Source organism: Mobula birostris, chromosome 22, assembly GCF_030028105.1.
Source record: "Mobula birostris isolate sMobBir1 chromosome 22, sMobBir1.hap1, whole genome shotgun sequence".
Taxonomy (NCBI): domain Eukaryota; kingdom Metazoa; phylum Chordata; class Chondrichthyes; order Myliobatiformes; family Myliobatidae; genus Mobula; species Mobula birostris.
The window spans coordinates 52220730-52246431 of record NC_092391.1 but is presented as its reverse complement, the minus strand read 5'-3'; the positions used below and the strand labels follow the sequence as shown (position 1 = coordinate 52246431).

At 42.3% G+C, this 25702-nt stretch overlaps 1 protein-coding gene across 1 annotated transcript in view; it reads right to left on the bottom strand.

The window, feature by feature from the left end:
* sbno1 (strawberry notch homolog 1 (Drosophila)) overlaps positions 1-25702 on the bottom strand; it is a 145292-nt gene that overhangs the window by 86605 nt on the left and 32985 nt on the right. Inside the window, exons 3-5 of the mRNA XM_072240752.1 lie at positions 13505-13799; positions 4107-4210; positions 1577-1670 (exon numbers count right to left, since the gene is read on the bottom strand). Coding sequence (XP_072096853.1) covers positions 1577-1670; positions 4107-4210; positions 13505-13799 — 493 coding nt within the window. The remainder of the gene's footprint in view (positions 1-1576; positions 1671-4106; positions 4211-13504; positions 13800-25702) is intronic.

Genomic DNA, 25702 nt, shown 5'->3' with positions numbered 1-25702 from the left:
TATTCCGCCTAGTTTATTTTCAGTTACCAGTTTTCATTTTATCTTTAAGCCCAATTTACTCTTTTCAGTCATTTCTCTTAATTAATCTGTATTCTCTGTACATTCGCGTCTGGATATTTGCAGCTTTTCCTTGTAGTTTGACACTCTGGTTCGAGTGGAGCATCCTCGCCCCACTAACTGCCACGACTTCTGCCGAATCCTCTCCAGTAGCGACTCCGGTTGGGTGATAACTTTAATAGGTAGTCCCCGGTCCGCCAGGTCCAACGTTGCTTCCTCCACCGTAGCGTAAGTTTTTGTCCCTTCGTCGTAAAAGACTCTCAGCCGAGCTGGATACAGGGTCTGGAATTTGATGATGTCTGCCCTCAGGACTCTCCGTGTTTCCATATATTCCTTCCGTCTGGCAAGAATCCCCGGTGCGTAGTCGTGGTCTAAACTGATTTTACAGTTGTTCCACATGAAACCTTTCTTTTGCCATGCCCTTTTAAGCACCTCTTCCTTCGTTTTGTAACTGAGAAATCTGACCAGAATCAATCTGGGCTGGGCGCCTGCCGGGGGCTGTGGTGCCAACGCGCGGTGAGCCCTTTCTATCTGTAGGTCTTTTGCGGCCGATATATCAAGGTTCTCTCTAAGTAGCTTCTCCACGGAGGGAATCATCAATCCCGGTTTACCTTCAGTTCTTCGGGAACTCCGTAAATCCTTACATTTTCCCTTCTCGAGCGGCCTTCTTGATCTATTAGTTTCCACTGGAGCTGGTCTTGCAGCTTCAGCATTTCTGCTATCACCTCCTCTGCGTTTTGTAGCTTCTCTTCAATTCCAACAATCCTCGCTTCGGCTTCATCTATCCACGAGTTAGTTTTTACTATTTCTCCTTTAATATCTTCCAGCTGTTTGCTGTTATCTTGTCGGAACTCGCGAATCTCTCCGAGAATCAAGGACAGAGTCACCGATTCCCCCTCATTATCTCCGTCCTGGCTTGCCGTGGGGGAGCTAGGCCCGTCGCCTTGCTGCGTCTCTTTATGTTTATCAGCCTTCGGAGCGGACTTTTTAACCTTGTTCTTAGACATCATCCTTGCCCCTTTTATTAATATAGTTATGCAATATTAAGTATTTGTCTAAATTTGATTATGGGGCAGTTTACCTTCTTTTTTGTCGAGAGACCTTTTCCTTACGCCACCATTCCCTTGATGACCCTAGTCTTCTACATTCTAGGGAATAAACCTATTCAACCTTTCCCTATTACTCAGGTCCTCCAGTCTCTGCAACATCTTTGTAAATTTTCTCTGCACTCTTTTAAACTTATTTACATCATTCCTATTGTATTTAAGTTAGGGAAAAAAAAATCAGAGCTGTCATAAAAGGTGGCCATGAAAGTGCACTGTGATGGAAAACTTATTGTAAATTTATTCCTAGATTCTAAATTCTTATTATTTGTTTGTACACATAATGCAACTCAATAGAATTAGCATTGAACTAGAAGGACAAGAATTTGTTTCATAAAGGACCAATTCCTAAATGAAAACAGAAAGGAAATGTAGAAGCAGACAAAGAAGCTGGGGACTTTGAAGAAAAAGCTTACATTTCATTGGCATATATTCAGCATATGTGTCTGCATGTCCCAATTCCTCATCGTCCTCCTCTTCAGCTTCCTCTTCATCCTTCAGAGGCAATTTCTATCAAATATTACAAAACAGAAATTTGGATTAAAAAATGAAAAAAAAAGCAACTTAAGTTTTATTAGCCAAAAGACAGGTAGAACTCTAAACAAACTGTTGAAGGAAGAAGCACTTATGGAGAGGAGGAGAGTGCAGTTGAATCTCAGGTTGAGAAACTTTATGGGTCATACCACCCCACCCCCACGACCACCAGATGCTGCTCGACCTATTGAGCTCCTCCAGCACTGCTCCAGATTCTGGATTTGCAGTCTCCTGCATTGTTCACTCATCATCTACTATAAACCACACCGTATAACTTCTAAAGGAAGCTTTCAAATAGTTTTCACAAAGATTGGCATGCATTATTGATTAACAAAAGTCACAGACAGTTTTTATTTGATACCAGAAAAAAGGGGGAGTTTTAACTTCAATAATAAATACTCTGTTTTGATTTAAATCTAACATTCTAGTTTAATTTGAGGAAGGAAATACCAGAAGCATTTATTAAGGAACACCTGTTCCATAAAGAATGTCCATTATGGAAAATCTTACAGAATATGGAATTTGTACAAATGTACTCTGGAGAGCATGCTAACTAGCTGCATCACTGTCTGGTATGGGAGGTGGTGGGGTTACTGCACAGGATCGAAATAAGCTGCAGAGAGTTATAGACTCAGCTCTATCACGGGCACTAGCCTCCTCATCATCCAGGATATCTTCAAGGAGTGAAGCCTCAAAAGGGCAGTGCCCATCATTAAAGACCCCCATTACCCAGGGCATGCCATCAGGGAGGAGGTACAGCAGCATGAAGGCACACACTCAGTGATTCAGGAACAGCTTCTTCCCCTCTGCCATCTGATTTCTGAATGTACACTGAACCCATGAAGACTACCTCACTGCTTTTTTTATTTCTATTTTTTGCACTACTAATTTAATTTAGCTATTTAACATACATGTACTTATTGTAATTAATGTTTTTCTCTATTATTATATATTGCATTGTACTGCTGCTGCAGAGACAAATTTTATGACATATGCCAGTGATATTCAATCTGATTCTGATTCCTCCCCCTTCCCTTCTAGTCCTGATGGTGGTCTCTGCCCGATATGTCCACAGTTTATTGATTTCCATAGACAGATGCTGCTTGATCTGCCGAGTTCCTCCAGTGTCCTGTCCAATACCACTTGTACATGACCTTTCTCTATTAGTAAGCATCATATTATAACAGTCACCATCAAAAATTCTAAGAAACTTTCTGCAATGGGGTGAAGGGGAATGATGGAGAGCGCAAGGTTGTGTGGAAGACTACGTTGATGGAAAAATGATTCTATAGTTTGGCAGATGAATGCAGTTCTGGTTGCCACGCTCTGGGAAGGACAGATTGCACTGGAAAGGGAGTAGATGAGATTCACCGGGATGTTGCCTTGGCAAGAGTTCTTCAGTTTAGAGGATAGACCTAGAGGATAGGCCTAATCTTCTTTCTTTGGAGTGGGGGTAGCTAAAGATGTACAACATAGGTATACAAAATTATAATTTAATGAGCTACAGCGTGGAATAGGCCCTTCGAGCCACACTGCACAGCAATCCCCCGATTTGATCCTAGACTAATCATGGGACAATTTGCAATGACCAATTAACTTACCAACCGGTAGGTCTTTAGACTGTGGGAGGAAACTGGAGCACCCGGAGAAAACTCACGTGGCCACGGGGAGGAACTCCTCACAGACAGCAAACGGAATTGAGCCCAGGTTGCTGGTGCTGCAGAGTGTTATGCTAGCCACTACACTATCGTGCTGCATGATCAGGCGGAGCTTTTACCATGTAAGGTACCTAAGACTCGAGTGCACAGGCAAATGGTTTGGAAGGGTTTATTTATTTATTTTATCTAGCAATACAGCACCGAACAGGCCCTTCTGACCCAACAAGCCAATTCACCAGTAACCCACCGACTTAATCCTGACCTAAAATAAACCAGAACAATTTACAACAGTGCGTCTTTGGAAACTGGAGCACCCAGAATCTGGAGGAAACCCATGGGCACACTGGAAGGAAGGTACAAACTCCTTACAGAGGACGTCAGTACTGAACTCCGCACTCAGATGCCCTGGCCTGTAACAGTGTCACGCTCACCACTTCGCTACCGTGGAGCTGGGTTCTGAGGACGGACATTCTCCCACTCAGTGGGTGGCTAAAATCTGGACGAATCTGGCAAATCTGCTTCTGAGGTGCTCGGAGATGGAGAAGCAGCATCAACTTAACCAGATATTTATTAGTTATTTGGCTAGGCCGAGGAAGGATCTCGACGCAAGCAATATTGGACTACTAAGCACATAATTACTGTACAAGTGCAGGTAGGTCTTGAAAGGAACTGTCAATAGCACATGCCCAAAAAGATCAGGTTTCTATTGACAACAGGGTGAGAAATGTAAAGCTCCAGGATAACATGTACTTACTGGTGTGGGAGAAAAGCTCCGCACTTTGATGTCTTCATTGACCCATATTCGAGTTACCTCTTTACTCAAGGATTCCTTCTTCACAACACCATTGTTAAGGTCAGCTGCAAATAAAGGAAGTAAGATTAATTTCTAAATGTTTCGTTATGTCTGAATTTTTAGGTAGCAATAATGTACTGATTAGCAACAAAGGGGTCAATTCTATTCATTGGGGTGGCGACAGAATGACACACGTGCAGTAATCAGGAAGTTCTTGGGCTAAGTTCAGAAGAATGAGAGGTGACCTCACTGAAACCTATCGAATGTTGAAAGGCCTCGATAGAGTGAATTCAGGGAGGATGTTTCTTAAGGTGGCGGAGTCTGAGGCCAAAAGACACAGCCTCAGAATAGAGGAGCGTCCTTTTAGAGTGGAGATGAGGGGGAACTTCTTTAGCCAGAGACTGGTAAAACTGTGGAATTCGTTGCCATAGGCTGCTGAGGAGGCTGAGTCATTGGGTATATATAAGGCAGATGTTGATAGATTCTTGATTACTCAGGGCATGAAAGGATACGGGGAAAAGGCAAGAGATTGGGGCTGAGAGGGTAACTGGATTAGCCATAATGAACTGGTGGAGCAGATTTGTTGGGCCAAATGGCCTAATTCTGCTCCTATGTCTTATGGTCCAAGTTAATGAAGCAACATAACCCATTTTCGTGATTATGCTCAGGAAAATTGCACAGCAGCTCTTAATGTGTTCAGGCTGGAAATGTTGACAAACAAAAATTAGAGAATACGAGAAGCAAACCGTGGGGTCAGAGAGGGAATCTGTGGAGAGTAAATCAGTTAGCATTTCAGACCTCCGCTTTAAAAACAACATTTCTAATGCATTGACAGCTACGAGACATTAATTCGCTCTCTGGAGATGCTGCCTGACCAACCTGGCATTGTGCATTTAATTTTGGTTTTCTAGTAACATGGTTCTATTAGCATGAAAGCTTATTGATGCAAATTTACCACACCCATTTGGCTTATTATTTTCTACTTCACCACACTGCAATAATTGAGCTATTTTACAAACAGAGCTATCAAAACAAGTGTCTTTCCATGTAAAAATAAACTTTTCAAATCTATACAAGGTTTATAATAATCAATATGATTATTTGTTTTCGAACCTCCATTTTAAGGACCATAAGATACAAGAGCAGAACTAGGCCTTTCAGCACATCAAGTCTGTTCCACCATTTCACCACGGCTGATTTATTATGCCCCTCAACCCCAACCTCCTGCCTTCTCTCTGCAACTTTTGATGATGCCCTGACTAATCAAGAATCTATCAAGCTTCAATTTAAATATACCCAATGACTTGGCCACAGCCATATGTGGCAATGAATTCCAGATTCACTAACCCCCGGTTAAAGAAATTTCTCCTCATCTCTGTTCTAAATAGATAGAGATAGACTGTTCTGAGGCTGTGCCCTCTTGTAAACGTACAAGATAGAAAGCTAATGATCTATAAAACTTCTGCACTGCCCACTAGAAGTTTTCATAGTACACAGAACAGTGCAGCGCAGGAACAGGCCCTTCGGCACACAATGTTGTGCCAAACTAGCTAAACAGTAAATCAAAAACCCCCAAAACTTATCCCTCTTACCTACACAATGTCCTCATATTCATATGCCTATCTAAATGCCTCTTAAAAGCTAGCAATGTATTTGCCTCTACCACCTCACCAGGGAGCACATTCCAGGCATTCACCACTCTGAGTAAAAAAAACTTCCCCTCCGATCCCCTTTGAACCTACCCCCTCTCACATTCAATAAATGCCCGCTGGTATTAGATATTTCAACCCTCAAAGTTGAGGTTGATGAGGGCAAGGTTAACCAAGATTCTTTGATCACACAGTGCATTCACCCACAGACTAAATAGTATTCTATTGATGTTCCTGGAAGCACCCACAGACATGTTCAAAGCAGAGCTCAGCAGAACATGGGCAATCATTATCCAAAGTTAGTTAGTGTCTCCAGCAAAGATCTCAACATTAATTTATAAAACATTCAATAATTCAACAAAGAAACAGAACAGTTTACCAGTTTCTGTGCTATGGTGCTTCTGACTCTAAACAGGCTCAATGCATTCAACCCTAATGCACACAATGGGGTGCTGAACCATTTAAACTAATGGCATCCAATCCCTATACCTGTACAGTTTCCTGCCAAGATAGATTTAAAACGTCCATTCTCTACGATGGAATTGCCCACAGGAATGTTCAACACCTTCTCTTCGGTTTCTGTTCCGGGGCATTCATGGAAAATGTTATCCACACTCCACATAGATCAGAATTAACCAACACACTGATTTTAACTCAGAGTTGAGGTTCTAAACTGGAAAAAGGCCAAATTTGAAGAAATGAGAAAGCATCTTAAAAGCATGGATTGGGACAGGTTGTTCTCCGGCAAGGATGTGATTGGTAAGTGGGAGGCCTCCAAACGAGAAATTTTGAGAGTGCAGAGTTTGTATGCTCCTGTCAGGATTAAAGGCAAAGTGAGTAAGAACAAGGAACCTTGTTTCTCGAGGGATATTGGAACTCTGATGAAGAAGAAGAGAGAGATGTATAACATGTATAGAATAAGGTGCTTGAGGAATATAAAAAGTGCAAAAAAATACTTAAGAAAGAAATCAGGAGAACTAAAAGAAGACATGAGGTTGCTTTGGCAGTGAAGGTAAAGGATAATCCAAAGAGCTTCTACAGGTATACTAAGAGCAAAAGGATAGTAAGGGATAAAATTGGTCCTCTTGAAGATCAGAGTGGTCGGCTATGTATGGAACCAAAAGAAATGGGGGAGATCTTAAATTGGTTTTTTGCGTCTGTATTTACTAAGAAAACTGGCATGGACTCAACAGAAACAAGGCAAACAAGTAGTGAGGTCATGGAACCTATACAAATTGAAGAGGGAGGAGGTGCTTGCTATCTTGAGGCAAATCAGAGTAGATAAATCCCCAGGACCTGACAGGGTATTCCCTTGGACCTTGAAGGAGACTAGTGTTGAAATTGCAGGGGCCCTGGCAGATATATTTACAATGTCGGTATCCACGGGTGAAGTGCCGGAGGATTGGAGGATAGCTCATGTTGTTCCCTTGTTTAAAAAAAGGTTCAAAAAGTAATCCAGGAAATTATAGGCTGGTAAATTTGACATCGGTAGTAGATAAATTATTGGAAGGAGTACCAAGAGATAGGATCTACAAGTACTTGGATAGACAGGGACTTATTAGGGAGAGTCAACATGGCTTTGTGCATGGTAGGTCATGTTTAACAAATCTATTAGAGTTTTTCAAGGAGGTTACCAGGAAAGTGGATGTAGGGAAGGCAGTGGATGTTGTCTATATGGATTTCAGTAAGGCCTCTGACAAGGTCCTGCATGGGAGGTTAATTAGGAAGATTCAGTTGCTAGGTATACATGGTGAGGTAGTAAATTGGATTAGACATTGGCTCAACAGGAGAAGCCAGAGAGTGGTAGTGGAGAACTGCTTCTCTGAGTGGATGCCTGTTACTAGTGGTGTGCCACAGGGATCAGTGCTGGGTCCATTGTTATTTGTCATCTATATCAATGATCTGGATGATAATGTGGTAAATTGGATCAGCAAATTTGCTGCTGATACAAAGATTGGAGGAGTAGTGAACAGTGAGGAAGGTTTTCAAAGCTTGCAGAGGGATTTGGACCAGCTGGAAAAATGGGCTGAAAAAAGGCAGATGGAGTTTAATATAGACAAGTGTGAGGAAGGACAAACCAAGGTAGAACATACAGGGTTAATGGCAAGGCACTGAGGAGTGCAGTAGAACAGAGGGATCTGGGAATACAGATACAAAATTCCCTAAAAGTGGTGTCACAGGTAGATAGGGTCGTAAAGAGAGCTTTTGGTACATTGGCCTTTATAAATCAAAGTATTGAGTATAAGAGTTGGAATGTTATGGTGAGGTTGTATAAGACATTGGTGAGGCCGAATTTAGAGTGTTGTGTGCAGTTTTCGTCACGTAATTACAGAAAGGATATTAATAAGGTTGAAAGAGTGCAGAGAAGGTTTACAAGGATGTTGCCGGGACTTGAGAAACTGAGTTACAGAGAACGGTTGAATAGGTTAGGACTTTATTCCCGGGAGCGTAGAAGAATGAGGGGAGATTTGATAGAGTATAAAATTATGATGGGTATAGATAGTGTGAATACAAGCAGGCTTTTTCCACTGAGGTTAGGGCAGAAAAAAAAACAGGACATGGGTTAAGGGTGAAGGGGGAAAAGTTTAAAGGGAACATTAGGGGAGCTTCTTCACACAGAGAGTGGTGGGAGTGTGGAATCAGCTGCCAGATAAAGTGGTAAATGCGGGCTCACTTTTAACATTTAAGTAAAACTTGGACAGGTACATGGACGAGAGGAGTACGGAGGGATATGGTCCAGGTGCAGGTCAGTGGGATTAGGCAGAAAAATAGTTCGGCACAGCCAAGGAGGGCCAAAAGGCCTGTTTCTGTGCTGTAATGTTTCTATGGTTTCATCTTAGCACTCAAAGCTAAAATTTAATTTACCATTAGGACAATTTCAAAGTTATAATTTCAGATGGAATGTAAATGGGACATTTAAATCAAAATGGTATTTTTAATGTTGGCAATTCTTACTCACTGTATCCAGACAGGGTCAAAGATAGTGCAAATTATACAGAGGACGTAGAATGTATGGTAAGTAGAGCATCAACCAGCCGAGTCTGATGGTATTTATTCACAAGAGTCCTAATCCTACAAGGATGACTTGTCACCCACCATTACCTTACAAATATTTCCCTTTAACAACTTAATTAGTTCTACAGATAAATTCCAGATTCACCACTCTCAGGTTCAAGAAATTCCCCCTCATCTCTTCTGAAAGGCCGTCCCTTATTCTAAGGCTGTATCCTCTGAACACTCCTACATCCTCTCCATGTCCACTCTGTCAAGGCCCTTCACCATTTGATAGGTTTCAATTACATCACCCCTTATTCTTCTGAACTCCAGTGAATACAGGCCCAGTGTCATCAAATGTCGTTCATATGACAAGCTGTTCAATCCTGGAATCATTTTTGTGAACCACCTTTGTACCCCCTCTAGTTTCAGCACATCCTTTCTAAGATAAAGGGCTCTAAACTGCTCTCAATATTCCAAGTGAGGCCTCACCAGTGCTTTATAAAATCTCAACATTACATCCTTGCTGTTATATTCTAGTCCTCTTGAAATGAATGCTAATATCACATTTGCCTTCCTCATCACAGACTCAACCTGCAAATTAACCTTTAGTGAATCCTGCACAAGGACTCCCAAATCTCGTATTTCCTCTCCATTTAGAAAACAGTCTTTACTTTAATCTCTCCTACCAAAGCGCATGACCGTAACACTTCCTGCCACTATATTCCATCTGCCATTTCTTTGCCTGTTCTCCTAATCTGTCTAAGTCCTTCTGTAGCCTCTTTACTTCTGCAAGATCTACCTGCCCTTCCACCTATCTTCATATCATCTGCAAACTTTGACTCAAGGCCATCAATTCCATCATCCAAATCATTGACATATAGCGTAAAAAGAATCAGTCTCAACACAGACCGCTGTGGAACACTACTAGTCACGAGGAGTCAACTAGAAAAGGCTCCCACTTTATTCCCACTCTTTGCCTCCTGTCAGTCAGCCACTGCTTTATCCATGCTAGGATCTTTCCTGTAATACATACACACTTATTGTAAAATAGTTTTTTAGTATTATTATGTATTGCAAAACAACAAATTTCATGACATAACGCCAGTGACACTAAACCTGACTTTGATTTTGAGTTTAAAAGTAGAGTTGCAGTTTTATTCACTATTGGTAGTGTGTTCCATACTCCAGCATCGGTGCTGCTTGAAATGAAACAATGCAGTTTCTTTCCAGGTTACTGGGGTGTGTAAAACATGTTGCTGGGAATAAATACCATATAATTCTGTAAAACTAATTTGAAAAAATGTACCTCACCCACACACCAACATGCAAACACATGCTGTACAAGATGCTCAAGCACTAAATAAGAAAGTGATACCCAGAGATGAAATACAGAGAAAATTTACCAACAGTGCAACATCGTTCCATGCATAAGACCGCCAGTATGAGGAATGGTAAATAATTCTAACCTCTAATATGAGATCTTTAGCTAAAGTGCCCCCACAATGAACACCAGAGGATGTGCTGGGCCAAATTTCAAAATAAATCAACTTTCAAGAAATGTTGCACGATCATATTTAGTCATTCCTCCACCACGTGCCTCCACTCTGTTGATTTCTTCCGGTTTGATGATATTACCAACTTACCTGCTTTATTTGACATCTTAGAACTGAGTAGTATCATTTCTGTCAGGAAGTTAATTGTGTGGGGGTGGGGTGGGGGGGGGGAGAAGGGTTCCAGAGCATTTAAGAAAGTCTCTCAATTTCCTTGCATCATGAACATCAAAGAGTTAACATTAAAACTCTGCAATCAACGTTTCAAATTATTTTCTGCTAATATCTTTCCAAATATTTTTTTCCGAACTAATTGCGTCTAATAAGAGGAATCAAAATTGTTATAAACAATTCCATCTTGGCACAAGGTGGGGCCATGGGCTGACATGTCAGAATGGGAATGGGAATCAGAATTAAAGTGCTTGGTCACCAGGAAGTCCTGCTTGTGGTGGACAGCCATGTGATTCTACAGAAAGACTGAAAGTGTTTTAGTGTTTTAGCTCAGTCAGAAATCATCTTATTAAATTGCAACTAAGTCTAAATGCTGGAACTGGCTTTGGTAGAATAGATTTATTCACAAATTGGTGAAATAGCAGGATAAATGAGTTAAAGACAATCTGCTGAAGGAACTCTGTGTCTGTGTGTCTACAGCGGGAAGATCATCATCATTTTTGGACCAAAAGCTTGCATCAGGAAAATAACATAAAAGGATTTATGCTCCAATTGGAACTTCTGGATGCTGCAGGAAATCATGCTGGGGCCCCATCTGTTCACATTCTCTATCAATCATTTAGATAAGGGGACCAAGTTCAAAATATCCAAATTTGATGATGAGACAAAACAAAGTAACTATGTGGTTGTGAGAAGAATTCAGAACTATCTCAACGAGAATCTGGTGTGAAGAACACAGCAACTAGAAAATAAAGATTGTGGGAAAATGTGAGCTGAGCCACTGAGCTGAAAAAAATTACAGTACATTTTAAATGGTGGTAGACCAAACAAAGTCAATGCTCCCACTGAGTCCCCTCCTCCTTCCCTTTCTCTTATGGTCCACTCTCTCTCCTATCAGATTCCTTCCTGTCCATTCTTCTACCTTTCCCACCCACTTAGCTTCACTTATCACAGATAGCCTTCTTCTCCTCCTGCCACCTTTTTCTTCTGGAGAAGGGTTTTGGCTTGAAATGCCGACTATCTATTCACTTCCACGAAGCTGCCTGACCCTGCTGAGTTCCTCTGGCATTATGTGAGTGCTACTGTCAACATCCAGAGATAACTGGGTGTTTTTGCTTAAATCCCTGGAAGGTAATAAATACATTGGTCTTTAATGCAATGGTATTTGAGCACAAGAGCAGAGATGTCTTGATTCAGCAGAACCTGCAATATTCTCACTTGCTGCAAGGATATGCTTACAATCAAGGGAGTGCAACAACACTTGCACACAGCTCCTGAAATGAGGAATGTGTTTTGAAGAGAGTAAACAAAATAGGCGACATTGCAACATATGGAGAGAAGGTAGAGACTATGACATCGCTGGCTGGAGTACCAAATACAGTAGCCCCATACCCAAAAGAGCTGGCCATTTGGGACCAATGAGGAGAAAATCTTCAGGAACTGTATCACTGGGATTCTCCACACAAAAGGGCTGTGGAGGCTCAATCTCAGGCTGCCTGTTGCGGCCGTTGGCAAAGGAGATGCCAGAGCAGGCTGGATGCCGTGCTGGCCCCATCTGTCGGTGCTGCTCTCCAATGTTCACTCGGACAGTGTTCACAAGTTGCATTGCATGAAATGAGCAACTGCTGCAGGCTTGTTCTTGCAGAAATATGGCTCAAGATAACACCAATTTGCAGGCCATGACACTCAGGCAAGTGGGCTATATTATTTTGGTTTTTTTTTGTAACTATGTTTTTCTGCTATTGTAATTACTAGTGCTGTGTGTGACTGTTGTACTGTGGCCACAGAGGAACATTGTTTCATTTGGCTGTATTCATGTGTATGCTGGAATGACAATTAAGCTTGCACTTGACCTTGAAATGAATTGAGAGATGAGGGGAAAGTGCAGGTAAAGGATTTACAAAGAACTTATTGAAAGGCAGTGACAGAAATGGAGGAAGGGTTGCTGAATGATTTCTTCCTGCTTTTTTTAAAACTGGTTTAGAATTTAAGCTTTTATATTCCTGCACCATTGATTTTCAGTAAATCATACACACATTCCTTGAGGTTTCAACAAAATACACATACAACTGTTCCATGTTTAGATTGTCGATAGAAGCAAATAGTACCAACATGAATCCAAGTTCAACTGAACAACTCATTACAATGATCAAAGTTTTCCAAAACAACATCTAAATGATGCAAATGCAGAGACCATAACAAAGGTGCAAAGGGACTTGTGAGTCCTTGTGCAGAATCCCCAAAAGGTTAACTTGCATGTTGAGTCGGTGCTCAGGAAGCCAAATGCAATGTTAGCATTCACTTCGAGAGGACTAAAATATAAAGGCAAGGATGTGATGCTGAGGCTTTATAAGACATTGGTCAGTCTACACTCTGATTATTATGAGCAGTTGTGGGTCCCTAATCTTAGAAAAGATGGGCTGAAAAGAGGAGGTTCATGAGAACAGTCCCATGAATGAAAGGGTTAATGTATGAGGAGAGTTTAGAAGAATGGTGGGGGTGGGGAGAAGAAATCTCATCAAAACCTATGGAACATTGAATGGTCTAGATAGAGTGGAGGTGGATAGGATATTTCCTATCGTGGGCGAGTCTCGGAACAGAGGGCACAGCCTTGGAATAGAGGGACGTCCATTTAGAACAGAGTTGAAGAGGAATTTCTTTAGCCAAAGCTGGTGATTCTATGGAATTCACTGCCACAGATGGCTGAGGAGGCCAGGTCACTGGGTATATTTAAATAGGTTCTTGATTAAGATGTCAAAAATTAAGGAAGAAGGCAGGAGAATGGGGTTGACAAGAATAATAAATCAGCCAATGGCAGGCAGACTCAATGGGCTAAATAGCTTAATTCTGCTCCCATATCATATGTTCATTTTTTAAGTGCAGAAACATCAACTTTTTTGAGACATCAGTGTTTACTATTGGTTTGAATATTCCTAAAACTAGATGAAATTCGCAAATTCAAACAAAATGGTTTTAAATGAAAACGACTTACTGGCTGCTGTTGAAATGGGCTGAACAATATTGGACGGTGGCTTCATCTTCATCAGTTCCGATAAGCTGTTGCTTTTCAATAAGTCCTTCAGCTGGATCTGGTCCTTGGTTGAAGCTGTGGCCGCTGCTGGGGCAGCGGTAGAGGTCAGAGCTATTGAGCTGCTCTGCACAACCTTGGCGACAGTAACTGTGGGACGAGAGACTGCATTTACAGGTGCTTTTGTCACAATTAATGTCGTTCCAAGGTTTGGCAGCTGATTCAGCTGATTTAACACAAAGGTGGTAGCTGCAGGCGGCTGTCAAGAAAAAAAAAGTATAGAAAATAAAATTTCGCAAACAATTATTCAGGTGCCCAAATTCAGTGCAATATTACAATGCCCAAAACCAAATATAATCCTTGTCAATAAACTGTACGCAAACTATGTTTTGCTAAAAGCCAGTTGAATGAATCCCATATAAAAAACATTAAGGAGCATTAAGAGAAAGCAGATAACACTGGACAATAAAGATTTTGCTTCTTGAATACTTTTAGGTGTAGCTTATGGATTTTGGGCTGATCATGAAATTCACCATGAAATTTCCCAATCAAGCACCTTTTCAAAAAAAAACACCAACATTTGTTATTTCAATTCATAATTCAAGCCAAAATAATTGATGCCAAGATTAGGGAAGGCATTTTTGTTGGTCCACATATCATACAGGTAATCAATGACAGGAAATTCAAAGAACTTCTATTGGGACCAGAGAAAATCGCATGGAAGGCATTCAAGGCGGTTGAAAATTTTCTTGGCAACTGCAGAGCACCAGAGTACATGCAGCTGAATGACACCATGTTTCAAGCACACAAAACTATGAAGTACAAAATGTCACTAAAGATTCATTTTCTACATTCCCATTTAGACTTCTTCCCTGCAAATCTTGGCACTGTCAGTGACAAGCCTGGTGCAAGTTTGACCAGAACATCATAGTCATGAAGAAACGGTATGAGGACAACTGGCTAATTATTGTTTGACACTTAAGACAGAAGACTCAGGCACTGAGTACAAATGAGAATCATCAAAACATTTTTTTATCTTTGTTGAACTACTGCAAAGTGTCAGCACCGTTCTGCAATTAAATAAATGAATTAGATTCAATAAGTTAATTTCTTGTTTTTCCAAATTCCTACATGAAACAAGTAGTCTGAAATCATATTTGTGTTCAGCTTCAAGCAGTCTATCATATACCAAAAAAGAAAATTTGAGGAAGCAACACTCGAAAAAATTTGTTGTCCAGAGTAATACCCCATCTTCCACAGAACTTGGACCATTATTGCTAGGAAAGGCATTTTACATAAGTGTTTTCAAACACTGGTGGACAAAAACCTTTCCACAAGCTTGAAATTCAAGCCATATTAATCAAATGCAAAGTGGAGCAATGCCTGTATATACAACAAAAAGCAACTTGAATACTTAAATTAATGATTAATTTGCTGGACTTGAATGTTGTCATTATGTTGACTTTAATTTAAACACAGAGGGGTAGAGTACTGTGCAAAAGGCTGAGGTACATTATGTAACTAGGGTGCCTAAGACTTTTTGCACAGTACTGCAATAATTTTATGCATTGCACTGTAGTAAGGAAAGGGGAATCATGATTAAGAAAGGGGGAAAGGAGAGGGGAGGGAGCAGGAAACACCAGAGAGATATTCTGTAATGACTAATAAACCAATTGTTTGGAATCAACACAAACTCGAGGAAATCTGCAGATGCTGGAAATTCAAGCGACACACACAAAATGCTGGTGGAATGCAGCAGGCCAGACAGCATCCATAGGAAGAAGCACAGTTGACATTTCGGGCCGAGACCCTTCGTCAGGACAAACTGAAAGAAGAGATAGTAAGAAATTTGAAAGTGGGAGGGGGAGGGGGAGATCTGAGATGATAGGAGAAAGGAGGGGGAGGGATGGATCTAAGAGCTGGGAAGTTGATTGGCAAAAGGGATACAAGGCTGGAGAAGGGAAAGGATCATGGGACGGGAGGCCTAGGGAGAAAGAAAGGAGGAGGGGAGCACCAGAGAAAGATGGACAGCAGACAAGGAGTTATTGTGAGAGGGACAGAGAGAGAAAAAAGAGAGAAAGAGAAAAAAGGAAATAATAAATAAATAAGGATGGGGTAAGCAGGGGAGGAGAGGCATTAACAGAAATTAGAGAAGTCAATGTTCATGCCAAAATGCTGTTATTCCGTACTGGTACTGTTTCCCAACTTTTCCTTCGCTACATTGACGACTACATTGCTGCTGCTTCCTGCACCCATGCTGAGCTCGTCAATTTCATCGACTTTGTTTCTAACTTCCACCCAGCCCTCAGATTCACTTGGCCCATCTCGGACACTTCTCTCCTCTTTCTGGATCTCTCAGTCTCCATCTCTGGAGGCAGACTGTCCACTGGCATCTTCTATAAGCCCACTGACTCTCATAACTACCTCGACTATACCTCTTCCCACCCTGCCACATGCAAAAATGCCATTCCCTATTCCCAGTTCCTCCTTCTCCGCCGCATCTGCTCCCAGGATGAGGCTTTCCGTTCCAGGACATCTCAAATGTCCTCTTTCTTTAAGGATTGTGGTTTCCCTTCTGCTGTCATCAATGATGCCCTTACCCGCATCTCCTCCATTTCCTACACTTCTGCCCTCACCCCATCCTCCCATCACCACAACAGGGACAGAGTTCCCCTTGTCCTTACCTACCACCCCACCAGCCTCCGAATCCAGCACGTTATCCTTCACAACTTCTGCCACCTTCAACAGGACCCCACCACTAAACACATCTTTCCCTCTCCACCCCTCTCCACTTTCCGCAGGGATCATTCCCTCCACAACTCCCTGGTCCACACGTCCCTCCCCACGGATCTCCACCCGGCACTTATCCCTGTAAGCGCAAGTGCTACACCTGTCCCTACACCTCCTCTCTTGCCACCATTCAGGGCCCCAAACAGTCCTTTCAGGTGAGGAAACACTTCACTTGTGAGTCTGTTGGGGTCATCTATTGCATCCAGTGCTCCCAGTGCGGCCTCCTCTGGGCTCCCAGTGAAACCCGACGCAGATTGGGAGATCGCTTCGTCGAGCACCTCCGCTCCATCCGGCACAACGGACAAGATCTCCAGGTTACCACCAACTTCAACTCCGCTTCACGTTCCCATTCGGATGTGTCCATACATGTCCATACTCTACTGCCATGATGAGGCTAAACTCAGGTTGGAGGAGCAACCCCCTCCCCCAGCTGCCTATCACCTCCCTCATGGTTCCGCCTCCTTCTACTGTTCCCTGTTCCTTCTCCACCTTTCCTACCTATCCCCTCCCCCACCCCTTGATCTTTCCCCTTACTGGTTTTTCACCTGGCACCTACCAGCCTTCTCCTTCTCACCCTCCCCCCACCTTCTTTATAGGGCCTCTGCCCCTTCCCTCTTCAGTCCTGACAAACGGTTCCAGCCCGAAACGTTGACTGATCATTTCCACGGATGCTGCCTGACCTGCTGAGTTCCTCCAGCGTGTTGTGATTGTTGCTAATTGCATAATGGTGCTGATGCTTTGCAATAGTTCAACTAAGCTAAAAATGTTTCGTTGATCATTTTTGTTTGTACTCAGTGTCTGAGGCTTCTCGCCTCAAACAATAATCAGCCAGCATTGATGAATTCCAGTTGCTCTGACACCCTTCCCTCCATAACCACAATGTCCTGGTGAAACCTTTCACCATGCTTGTCACTGACAGCACCCAGATTTGCAGGGAAGTCTAAATGGGAATGCAGAAAATGAATCTTTAGTGACATGTTGCACTTCATGGTTTTGTGTGCTTGAAGCATGTTGTCAACCAGCTGCAGTAGTTTAGTACTCTGTAGTTGCCAAGAAAATTTTCGAAAGCCTTGAATGCTTTCCATGCGATTTTCTCTGGTCCCAATATAAGTTTTTTGAATTGCCTGTCATTGATGACCTGTTTGATATGTGGACCAATAAAAATGCCTTCCTTAATCTTGGCATCAGTTATTCAGGCTTGAATTATGAATTGAAATAACAAGTAAGTGATTTAAAAAAATGGTGCTTGATAGAAATATTTCATGGCGAGTTTCACGATCAGCAGGCCAAAATTCATCAGATACAAATGTATTCAGGAAGCAAAATCTTTATTGCCCAGTGTTATTCCACCTCTGTTTATGCTGGGCCCAAGTAAAACCAATTTTCACTTGTGGAAAATGAAATCTGTACTAGAGTGACATCATACATTGCATTTAGCATGAAGGACTTGCATTACAACAAATAAAGCTAATAACATTTGAACAAGCATCTGAGACACTTAAAACAATGATGCTGAAAGGAAATTCCACAAAGACCAAGTGTTCCTCTGCTACTGCTTCATCGGGTTTGGCCCATGTACCTCGGCCAAGAAGCACTTAAATTATCAAGAGGTAGCGGGCTTCATTAAAGGAATACTTTAAGATAGGTTAACAGCTCAACATCACACTAATTTATTCCTAAGGCTTCATTCTAACCCCACACAAATTGAATTATAGTTTCAAAATCATTCATTAATTGAAAATTGTACAGTGCATCAAATGATACAAAAAACTGCTGTGGGCTTGTTCTTACAGAAACGTGGCTCCAGGACAACATCCATGCATCTTCGATCTACAGGCCATGATGCTCAGGGGCATGGGCAAAATTATTATTTGTTTTAATTTTTTTGTAACTCGAGTTTTTCTGCTCGCAGGGTTGTATACTGGAAATGGATTGCCTGATACTAGAACTAAAACAGGCATACAAAATTACATTTGTATTGATCCATTAGAATAACCAAGCTACATCGAGATAGCTGAAAAAGAGCAGATTCAAGCACACTCAAGAAGCACACCACCTTGTCAAGTCAACCTGATAGGCACTCCATCTCCAACCACAACTCACTCCACCACCAATATACAGTAGAGTCAGCTTGATAGACATTCCATCTACAACCACTCACTCACCCCATCCCAGATGGAGTGTCCATAGGATGCCCTGAAGTAACCATTAAGACTTCGACATGATCATCCAAATCCTCAACCTCGACCAGGTAGAAGGACAAGGGCAGAAAAGCACGGGGAACACCACCAGCTGGAAGTTGTCCTTCAAGCTACATACCATCCTGACCTGGAAATATCTCCATGCCTTCACAGTCACTGAGTCAAAACTCTGGAACCTTTTGGAACAGTTTTGTGGGTATACCAACACCCTGGAGACTACAGTTTTTCAATGCTGGCAGTTAAGAGTAAATTTAGAGTAGCTAGGGGAACTGAAATCCCAGACAGCCACTGGGAGAATGTGCAAACTCCATGCACACACACAACACAGAAAGAGAACAGCTGGAGGTGCGAACTAGCTGCAATACCTGCAGTACCACCATGCCACTTTTCACTCAGTGGTGCAGAGGTCAGGTATTTGGATCTCAACAGTATGATGCTGTATTTTGAATAACATGACAACCTTGTAAAAGTTACCATGGCCCTATTCAAAGAACATTGGAGATTTTTGTTTCAACTTCAGATTTTTCACATGTACATTGAAGGACAGTGAAATTTGTTGTTTGCGTTAACAACCAACACAACTTGCCTCCCAAAAGCATTGCCACACAGTCTGACGCCAGCATAGCATGCCTCGATGATCTGAGCCAAGAGTTCTCCAACGTTCAATGCCTTTAAAACCCTGGTCATAATTTAATTACATTACAACAGTGACGACACTTTACTTAAGTTGTCCTGAAGAAGAATCTCAGCCCGAAACATCGACGTTTATTTATTTCCGTAGACATTGCCAGACCTGCTGAGTTCTTCCAGCATTTTGTTTGTGTTGCTGTATTTAAGTATACTTAATTCAGAGTTCTTAAGATGCAATTAATGAATTTTCTTTTCAATTCACAACTGAAATGCATTTTTCATGAATGAGAACAAAACTACTGAACACAGATCAAAGTAATAAAGCACCTGAGAACATGTTAATCTAGTTTCTCATGATAAGTCCCAATTTCAGACTGGATTACATTTGCATTGTAATATGCTCTAAGAAATGTAGCGTTTGCTAACCCTCCTGTTGCAAATCAAAAACCAGCAAGCATCTAGTTCATTTGCAATGGCTCAAGCCATCCAATAGACTCAATTAGTTCAGGTGAACATCAGGAACACAGCAGAAAGCATCTCTCATAGCCATGATAGCAATAAGTCACATCCTTTCTGATCAAGGACAGCCTGGCAGAGGGAAACAAATAAAACCATCATTGGGCAGAAAGATCCCAAACCACTAATGAAGGAACTGAGCAGAATAACAATATTGAGGAGAACTATGGGATACATTTGGAAGCAGAAGTCCCAGAGAGTAAGAGACTCAGCCCAAAACATGACATGCACTTCCCTCATCAAAACTGATGATATCCACACACAGTGTTGTCTCAGCAAGGCGACATCTATCAAAGAATCCCACTATCATCCCAGGGCTATGCCACCTTTACACAGCTACCATGCACAGAAGCTCAAAGACCCACACTAATATTCAGATTCATTTATCGCATGTACGTCGAAACATATAGTGAAATGCATCACATGGTCTTCTGGTCTAAACTCCAAGTACACTCCCAGAGCCATCAAACTCTCCTTATATGTTAACCATTTCATTCCCAGAATCATTCTCAAGAACATCCTCTGGGCCCTTTCCAATGCCACCACATCTATAGAAAGGGTGCAGAGGAGATTTACAAGGATGTTGCCTGGATTGGGGAGCATGTCTCATGAGAATAGGTTGAGTGAACTTGGCCTTTTTTCCTTGGAATGACCAATGATGAGAGGTGACTCTAGTTTCCCACCAATTTTTGCTATATTTTATGCCCTCTCCTTTGCTTTAACGCTGTCTTTGACTTCCCTTGTCAGCCATAGTTGCCTCATCCTCCCTTTGGAAAACTACTGCTCAAGAAACTCCAGCCATTTCTGTTCTGTTGTCATCCCCTCCAATCAACTTTGGCCAGCTCCTCTCTCGTGCTTCTGTAATTTCCTTTACTCCTCTCTAATACTCATACATCTGACTTGATTGTCTCCCTCTCAAACTGCAGAACAACACAATAAGACAAGTCCTTTCCTATCCTCCCATTCACACACAGACAGCCATCCAACCCTAGGACTTCCACCTCCCACGTCCAGTCATTAGCCCTGGACTCTCACACTCTAAACATCTAGCTTTCAACCTCTAGTCCCTGGCCCAAACTTGCAGACATCAGACCTCCACATCAACCCAGGGGCTTCAATCTTTGGATCTTGACCTCCGGACTCGCCAATTTTGGTCTTTGGCCTCTGGACTCATCAATCTCTAGACATTAGTCTCCAAGCCTCACTGACCTCTGGCTTTGGCTCCCAGGACTCCCCAATCATAGGACTTTGATCTCTACATCCAAGCACTTGGTTGTTGAACCAAACAGCAAAACCTTAATCACTACTTCAGTATCGCAACACTATGACCACTTTGACCAATCTGCAATACAGTGATCTTTTTGTTCTAATCATGTTCTTTCTTGTAAAAAAAAATGTGAAATTTGTGTTTTCCTTAATGTCCTGTATCTGATGCTATTTGTCTTATTGCAAGACCACAGTTAGCAGCAATTGGTGAAAACATCTCTCTGCTGACACTCAACACAGGTGCACCTCAAGAATGCATGCTTAACCCACTGCTGTACTCACTCTCTCTCAACACTCATGACAGTGCTGCGAAGCACAGCTCAAATACTACCCATAAAGTCACAGTTGGTAACATTTCAAGATTGCGATGTGGAGGCATACAGGAACAATATGGATCAACTGGTTGAGTGGTATCGCAGCAACAATCAGCAAAACTAGAAAACTGATTGTGGGCTTCAGGAAGGGGAAGCTTGGGGATAACACTCCACTCCTAAAGACCCGTACTCAATGTTTCAGAAACAGTTTCTTCTCTCCTCCATCAAATTTCTAAATTTTCCATGAACAGAACCTAATACCTTTCACTGTATTATTTATTTTGTAATTTATAGTAATTTTATGTTACCCCACTGTTGCCGAAAGCAAACTTCACATCACCATAATATGCCTTGGTTGTATGACGTGGGTGATCATGGTCTTTCCATGACCATGACTGCTCCTGGCAAATTTTTTTTTACAGAAGTGGTTTGCCATTGCCACCTTCTGGGCAGTGTCTTTACAAGACGGCTGACCCCAGCCATTATCAAAACTTTTCAGAGATTGTCCCATCTGGCGTCAGTGGTCACATAACCAGGACGCGATATGCACCAGCTGCTCATATAGCCATCAACCACCTGCTTCTATGGCTTCACACGACCCTGATCGGGGACTAAGCAGGTGCTACACCTCACCCAAGGGTGACCTGAAGGCGGGCGGAAGGAAGGAGCACCTTACACCTCCTTTGGTAAAAGCGCATCTCCATTCGCCACCTGTTCACATCATAAGATTGCGATAAGTAAAATCTGGTTCTGATCGGACTCTGAGTAAGAGTATGAGTGTGAGTGAGTGTAAGAGTGTACACATATGTCAAACAACTCAACTGAATTCAAATGTCTACCTCTGAGCCAACATTTCAACACATTGCATTTACAAGTTTGAGCAGATGGAGCATGGGATCCTAAAAACAGCGCGTTCACATTGAATTTGACCTTGTAAACGTCAGCGCTGTAGATAACACTTTCAGCAGTGCAGGGAGATCAATAGTTGAGTTGCACATAGCTGTATTTTATAGAATATGAACCACAGTTCAGGAAATGAAGAGTGTATACTTTGTAAATCATCAGCACTGGGACTGATGGCAACCTATCCAGAGGAAGGAACTCAAAACTGAAATGCAGAAGCATACAAACAAATTTGCAGGAGGCTACTGGACCCTCAAGTCTGTGGCCTCCTGCTACTGAACCCCAAATACTGCCTTACCTCCTTATCAAAAACCTATCCATACACACGTACAAAATCTTCTAAGCTAATTCTGCCATCCTTAGAGAATTCCAAATTATCAACCTTGTCTGAGAAAAAACATCATGTCATTTGCCTTAAGTGGGTAACTCAATACTTTTAAAAGCCTTCTTGATCTAAACATACCGTTCCAGAATATTTTTTTGTAACTACTTAGCGAGGCATCAGTCGTTTGGTGTCGATCATGTTTGTTGTGCCCCAGCCGTCTAGATAGGCAAGGCAGGGCAGTAAGATATGGAGAGCGAGCTGTTCCAAGTTGCAGACTCCCATCTCAACACAGCTGATGACGCCAAAGGAACAGGAGACGGATACAATTTGGCACCAGCAGCATCACAGGAGTTACGTATCAGCATTGAACTCAACATAAGACTGCCTTAGGGACTCCAGCTCTGGATTCTTCCTTTGTGGTTTACTTCCAAAGCTGTCCTGAGTGAATATAGCTGCACGGCAGTGGAGGCTGAGATCAGTTTTTCTTCTCCAAGATGAGCTGCCATCCACAGCTGACAAGCCCCATCTACCCAAAAGCAACTAGTTTTAAGGCACCAGTATCCTGCTTTTGCCCCTTCTACTGTCAGTAGAAATGGTTCTACCAGGTTTAGTAACTAAGTCACACATGAAGGCCAGGAGCTAGACTTGGCTGTCAGAGGCTTTTTGAGGTGTGCGCCATTGGAAGCATTTAATAGGTACTGGTAATTTATCCCCACGAACCCCCCCTGCTCCCCCGCAGGCTATAACAGGCTTAAGGAATTATGCTCCTGTGATTATATGTGTTACATATACTGTGTGCTATTAGTAATGTGTTTTACACCTTGGCTCAGAGGAACGTTGTTTCATTTGGCTGTATTCATGTGAATGGTTGAATAACAATCTTGAATTTAGAATCAGTGGGTCAAACAGCGTTTGGGGAGGCAAAGGGATGATCGACACTCCACCAGGATTCAGGTCTTGATAGAGGAAGCCCCACACAAAACATTAACCACGCTGCCTGACCAAGTCTCTCCAGCAGTTTGTATCTGCTCCAGGTTCCTGTATCTGCAGTGTCGTGCTTCTGTGTGAAACTAGTTTTAGTTTCTCATATAAAATGTAAGATCGTCTTCATAGCCATGTTATCAGGACTGCTCAGGAATCAGCAGCATCAAGATTGGCAAAACATGGTAGGCTGATTGGCCTGTCCCAAGTTACATTACTTCTCCTTTGATGAGGCTTCAGCAGACACAAAGCCAACCAGTCACGTGCTTGCACCAGTTCCAGATATTAATCTCACAATTCTTAGTGGTTGCAATGCATTTGCAATTTTCCTTAAACAGACCACAAGAATAGCAGCATCAAATTTTGTTTGGAGTTGCTCTTCGCTACCAGAGAAATCCAGTAGCTCAATGGTGGGCATGGACACCTGAACTATCAAAGGCCAGCTACAAGCAAACTTGGTTATATATCAACAGCTCAAGAATAATGCAGAGAGAAATGAGAATAACAAGAACATGAGATGAGATAGAGCGTTCTTAAAGTGAGATCATTAGCTGTGGGAACATTTCAATGATGGGGCAAGTGAACCACATCTTTTCTATAACTGGGTGACCAAAACTGTACACTGTACTCTCAGTGCAACCTCACCAATGACTTGGCCCTTCACACCCAGACTAGTTCTTTGAATCCACTACCCTTAAAAGCCTGATTCCTTCCCAAAATGACATAATTATCCAGTTCCGTTTCAGTCTGTTATTAATCAATAATGTATTCCAGACCGCGATACTTTGGAAATAATACCTCATGTCACCCATCAGCTTCTCTTGTCTCCTTACTGATTCTTTAGTCTATGTGACTATGTGACTTTGTACCACTAATTCTGCTGACTGGCAACTGAAAGTCAATCTTGACAAGTAGCGGAAGTCCCCAACTTCCTTGCATCATTGTCCAAGGCCTGACATGGTCATTCTATCAGAAACCTTGAAGCAGTTGGTCATGGTAGGACTGACAGTTCTTTGGGAAGATTGGACTGAGGAGGCATTTGAGCATAAGAAAGCCAAATCCCAGGAGCTGGGAGAGCAGTGCCAGGCCAGAGACAGAGTTGGAGGGCATGATGTGAGCCTATAGAGGTGGGGTGTAGCGGTTTTGCTGGCTGCTCACTGTGCAGAACCTGCTCTCTCCTTGACATTATGGGGGCTGCAAAGAAAAGAGCCAACCAGACTGTCACAGAGGCTGTTGAGCAAGCATCCAGGTGGCTATGGATCAACAGGTGTGACCCATGGACCAGCTCTGCTGGGACACAAGCCGACAACTGATCAACCCTGGCTGGGTTGCCTGGGCGAGGGTGTCTGATGTGCCCCAGTGTATCCTGGAATGTATCTCACCATCAGCCACTGGAAACAGTTTCTCCTTATTTACTCTTCCAAAAAAGATCACTGAACATCATCATAATTATTCCTATAAGATCAGTGTCAAGCTTCTTTGTTATCATAATTCATGCTTGTTACCTGCACGCAAGTCAATGCCCACCTAGTATCAGTAAACCAATTAGCACAGTTTAGTTACTAATTCACTTGTTTATTATGTGCCATGTTGTATGACGTATATGCAACCATGGCCTTTCCATGACCAGGATTGTTTTTTTTTTGAGAAGTTTTTCTACAGAAGTGGTTTGCCATTGCCTTCTTCTGGGCAGCATCTTTACAAGATGGGTAACCCCAGCCATTATCACTACTCTTCAGAGACTGTCAGCCAGTGGTCGCATAACCAGGACTTGTGACATGTACCAGTTGCTCAAACGACCATCCACCACCTGCTCCCATGGCTTCACGTGACCCTGATTGGGGGCAGAGCAGATGCTACATCTTGCCCAAGGATGTCCTGCAGGCTCGTGGAGGAAGGAGCCCTTAGAAGTCCTTTGGTAGAAGTACATCTCCATCCCGCCACGCAGTTATTAATGAACAGCTTTAAAAACCTACAAGTCTGAAGGGAAAAGAAAAAGCTGCTATACTAGGAATGATAAGCATTGAATAAATATTCTAATAATAAATTAAACTGTGCCATATTACTCTAAGTGGGTTTATGAAACACTTTGTTCTCAATGGTTTGGTTCCAAAGAGTAGGAAAAGTAATGAAGGCGGTTTCAATTTCAGTCATCAAACGGGAGGTGGATAATTACCTAATAAGGAAATAAGTTCCAGATCCAGGGAGTGTGACGAGCAAACAGTCGGAACAGATG